Below are 5,031 nucleotides of genomic sequence, written 5' to 3' on the forward strand. Positions count from 1 at the left end.
TCAGAACAAAATCATACCAATGTGAATAGGGCGGGGAGGGGGAAATGAGGAGTGGAGACCTAAAGCCCATCTGTAGACAATTGAACATCCTTCACAGGGAAGAGGTGAGCCGGTCAGGGGGCAGTATAACACTGATGAAACACAACTCTCTTGTAGTTCTTTGGTGCTTCCTTCCTCTCACTATCATGACCTCAATTCTACCTTTCAAACTGGATTAGATCAGAGCATTCACAGGGCTACAGATGAGAGCCTGCAACACAGGGAATCCAGGATAGATACACCCCTCAGGGCCAACAATGAGAATAGAGATACCAGAAGGATGGGGGTTAAGTTGGGGGAGGAAGGGGATATTGATCACAAGGATCGACATATGGCCCCCTCCTAGGGGGACGAACAACAGAAAAGTGGGTGAAGGGTGACAGAGGATGATGTAAGATATGAAAATAGTAATCTAACTTATCAAGGGTTCCTGAGGGAGGGAGGGTAAGGGAGGGAGGGGGGAAAACGAAGAGCTGATACCAAGGGCTCAAGTAGAAAGCAGGTGTTTTGAGAATGATGATGGCAACATACGTACAAATGTGCTTGACACAATGGATGAATGTATGGATTGTGATAAGAGATGTAAGAGCCCCCAATAAAAGTATTTAATAAAAAAATCCCAAACAAAAAACTAACAAAACAAAAAAAAGAATAAAGAAACAGTTGCAACAGTGCATTGATAAAGGAACTGCCAGAAGTTCAGGCCAGAAGAGGACGTGGGACAAGAGATATCACTGCTGATGTCAGATGAATTTTGGCTCGAATTGGAGAATATGAACTTTGAGAAGTAACATATTGAATGTAAAATATTTATTTTTTGCAGCCAGAACCAAAGTATTGCTACTTTATAGAGCTATTAGTACCAGGTTGTACATATAGGGAGTCCCTGACATATAACCAATCCTTATGAAATCTATTAAAAATTTGAGGTCCGTAACAATGGTTCATAATAACATATGGCACCACTTTGTAACACTCATAAAAATACTATTATTGTGTTATTAGGTTAAACATGTTTTAGTGTAGCTGGAAGTTTTCCTTTAATGTTTTTTATGCAAAGAAAGGTCCACTATTACTATATATTAAAACCAACATTTGACTAGGAAATGTTAGACTTACATGTTTAAAATCTGAGGGTTGTTGGAATTTTGTCTAAGATACATTATATAGCATCTTAAACAAAGTTGTACCAATCTACTGAAAAAGAAATAGACTGCATCTAGATAAAAATATTTTACCATTAAGTATATCTATTAGTAATTGCTGTATTAAATCTACCTTATCCTTAAAGTATGCATTTTGAGATAGATCCTGGTATGGCAAAATTAGTACCAATATATATTTAGCACCAATATTTTATAAAAAAGACTTTTTAACTCTTCTCATAGAGGCCTGAGGTGACCTGCCAAAATGGTCTGTTACTCACTGACCCAGAAACCCCACAAAATCATGCAAATCAAGAGGGCTGAATCTTTGGGTCCATTTTAAGAACACCTGTGAAACTGCCCAGGCCATTAAGGGTACGCATATAAGGAAAGCCACCAAGTATTTGCAGAAGCAGTATGTGCCCTTTTACATTACAATGGTGGCGTTGGTGGGTGTGCCCAGGTCAAACAGCGGGGTTGGACCCAGGGTGGTGGCCCAAAAAGAGTGCTGAATTTTTGTTGCACATATTAAAAATTGCAGACAGTAATGCTGAATGTGAGGGTTTAGATATGAATTCTCAGGTCATTCAGCATCCAAGTGAACAAAGCCCCCAAGATGCACCGCTGGCAGACCTACAGAGCTCCTGGTTGGATCACACTATACATGAACTCCCCTGCCACACGGAAATAGTCCTTCCTGAAAAGGGACAAATTGTTACTAGACCAGAAAAGGAGGCTGCACAGAAGAAAAAGATCTCCCAGAAGAAACTGATGAAGCAAAAACTTATGGCTCGAGAGTCAGTTAAATTTAAAATAAAAGTTAAAAAAAAATGGATGTATTAGTTTACATAGTTGTCTTAACCAAAGAAGAGTTTCTCCTTTCATTCTAGAACTTTCATCTTACTATAGGATCAAACTGAACTGAGACGGAAGAATCATTTGAGAGGACATTTTTGTAGGGCATTGTTAACATTACGTTCCAGTGAAACCGAGTTCCCAGGTACTGCCGTGAAACGGAACGTAGATGGCTTTCTATCCAAACTACTCTTAGACAATAGCCATTTCTGTCTGTTCTAGGCTTTAGGTTCAAGCCTCTTTGCCCAGTGGGAGTATAAGTTTGTGTGTGCAGCTTAAGGGCTAGATGAGAAGAGAAAATATGTAGAGGAGATTTGCAGAGAACCATTTCATTAAGATATGTAATATACTTGTTTTATTGTCCACATTCGCAGTTGATCTTACAGCACTCTAGGGAGATGGGACCCATTACTTCACAAAGCAGATCCACGTAGACGCTACCTTTCTCAAATGGCTACAGGAAACGATGCATTACCCTCAGTGAGGGCTGTTATTCACATTTACACTTATTCTCATTTGTTCTAGCGTGTCATTCCACTGGGGGGCAAAATTGCTTCTGTGGCGTAAATTAAGTATGCCGACTACAGACTTACCCCAACAACTTAATTTCCCATTATTTTTTTATCCATTTCATCTGTAGTACAAAAATGGCATTTCTTTTAACCCACATGAGATTTACAAAAGGATAGATTACTGTAGTCATTTTGGGTTATTACTTAAAGCAAAATGTACATTTCAAACAGACAAGGATTGTTCTGGACTCATGAAACGGAGAGAAGCCTCTGGAGCTCACTTCTTCTCTCATCCTGGTATTATAACAAGTCATTAATTTCTATGGGGAAATTGCTTTGCAGGGAAACTCACACAGTAGACATTAGTCCAAGATACCAGACCCCTGATATTGTGAAGAGACCGCTAGATAAAACAAATAAACAACAAAAAACCACAAAGAAAATCTTCCACTTGTTCCATACTTAAATTTGTAAACCAATAGCATGTAATATGCAAAATCAAAACAAACAAAACCCTTTTTTTTCCACTACCCTGCTTATTTACCCATTTCAAAGATTAATACAAATAATGCAGTGGCATTTACGCCTCTATGGCTCTACAATGACATAAAACAGTTAATCAATAGCCTCTGAATCATATTGTTTCCTATACTTAAAGATTTCTAAGAAGTGAAAGTCAGTTTCTATTCTTTAAATCTAGTTTTGTCTACTTTTCTTCTTCTACAAATCTTTTTCTTACCATGTCCATGTCCTATAACTCATTGTATCGCTGCCCTCAAGTCCCTTTCCCCAAAGCAGAGCTGTTGGAGACAATATAAATCGATATATTTTTCTATCATTACTCTTAAAATATGGATATTTACTAACATGGAAACTCTGTTAGATAAAATGCCGCCTTCTTCCTTACACCAGCAGGTTCCTTTCCTCTGACAATATTTAGTGCTGTTACCCTAACAATCACCTCCAGTGCAGCCCAGGTCTGCTTTCAGAGGCCTGCCTTCTAACTTCTTTGTGATCAGGAGATAAATGATTGAAAACGTGAGTTTCTATGCTCCATCTGTAAATATTTTATAACCTAGTTTAACATGTAAAAGGGGCTTCTTGGCTCTTTTCTAACAAAAAGAAGGATAACAGACTTTATCTTTCATTTTATTTAGGTAAAGCTTTTTGGAAAAATTCATAAGCACTTCAAAATTTTATTTAGTGTTGTCAAATATACTGACTTGAGGAGGCTCAGTATTTTGAACTAGTTAACTAGTTAACTAGAGAACTATTTAAAAGCTCTCACATCTTATTTTGCATATTATTATTCCCACTTAGTGGACTAAAGCACCAGAAAAATGTTAAATATGTAAACGTCTTAATAGAGAGAAGACGGTTCTGATTCTTGTTGTGAGGTTTTCCGGCAGGTTCTGACTCAGAGAGCCCTGTAGGACAGAGAATTGCCCCACGGGGCTTCTGAGGCTGTAATCTTTTCTCTTGGTGAACTAGTGGGTAAGTTTCAACCCTCAACCTTGTGGTTAACATCCGAGCACTTTACCATTGCATCACCAGGGATTCTTGACTATTAAATAAGTACCATGAAATGCAGAACCCATATATTTGCCTTAATTTGAATATGGGCAAAAAGTACACTGGAGAAAAAAATCAGAATCATTTTATTTTTCTTTATTAAAATGAGTCCAAGTGACTCCTGCGGTAATTACTCTTGGGGCGAGGCTGATACCCTCAACAAGCAGAAAGAAAGAAGGAATGCAGAAACAAGCACAGCTTCGGGCATCAATTCACTTGCTTAGTTAAAGAAGGACAAAATGGTACACAACAGTCAACCATTCTCGGTCACTGAGCCAATTCTGACTCAGAGTGACTAGTTACGGCAGCAGACAGCCCCATCTTTCTCATGTGGGAGCCCTTTGGCTAGCACCCCAATGCATAACCCCCGAGAGCTCCTGTTAAAGACGAGAAAAAAGGTACAGCTCATTCACATCTGATAACTGCCACCTACAGTCACAACCACAAAATCTCCAAGGAGCAAAACTGGAAGAATCATACCCAATGTGAGTGGCCTCTGTCCTTCCCTCTCCAGTGAATACACATCTTGCTGCCAGTACATCACCAAAACTTACATCTACTGGGTGTTCCACTGGGTAGAAAGCCTGCCAAGAAGACCAAAACAATGATTTATTAAAACGACTAATAAAATATAGAACAGAGGTTCCTGAAAAGAGTAGGCTATAGTTACACATAACTTCTGTAAAAAGAGTTTATCTTTAATAGATCCTTCTTTATATTAAACTTTGAATAATGACAAATATACTCAATGAAACTCAGAATAAGTGTATTTTAGTACAATTATCTGAGTTTTTTTTTTAAACTTATAGTTCAAATTTTTTTAAAAACATTTTATTAGGGGCTCATACAACTGTTATCCCAATCCATACACACATCAATTGTGTAAAGCGCATTTGTACATCATTTCT

At 38.1% G+C, this 5,031-nt stretch overlaps 1 protein-coding gene across 1 annotated transcript in view; it reads right to left on the reverse strand.

Annotated features, from left to right (window-relative positions):
* Positions 1-5,031, reverse strand: part of PAM (peptidylglycine alpha-amidating monooxygenase) — a 212,829-nt gene that overhangs the window by 85,796 nt on the left and 122,002 nt on the right. The window contains exon 11 of the mRNA XM_045285191.1: positions 4,604-4,707. Coding sequence (XP_045141126.1) covers positions 4,604-4,707 — 104 coding nt within the window. The remainder of the gene's footprint in view (positions 1-4,603; positions 4,708-5,031) is intronic.

The sequence above is a fragment of the Echinops telfairi genome, unplaced genomic scaffold, assembly GCF_000313985.2.
Source record: "Echinops telfairi isolate 266 unplaced genomic scaffold, ASM31398v2 ScPeMD7_7469;HRSCAF=8507_1, whole genome shotgun sequence".
NCBI classification, from domain to species: domain Eukaryota; kingdom Metazoa; phylum Chordata; class Mammalia; order Afrosoricida; family Tenrecidae; genus Echinops; species Echinops telfairi.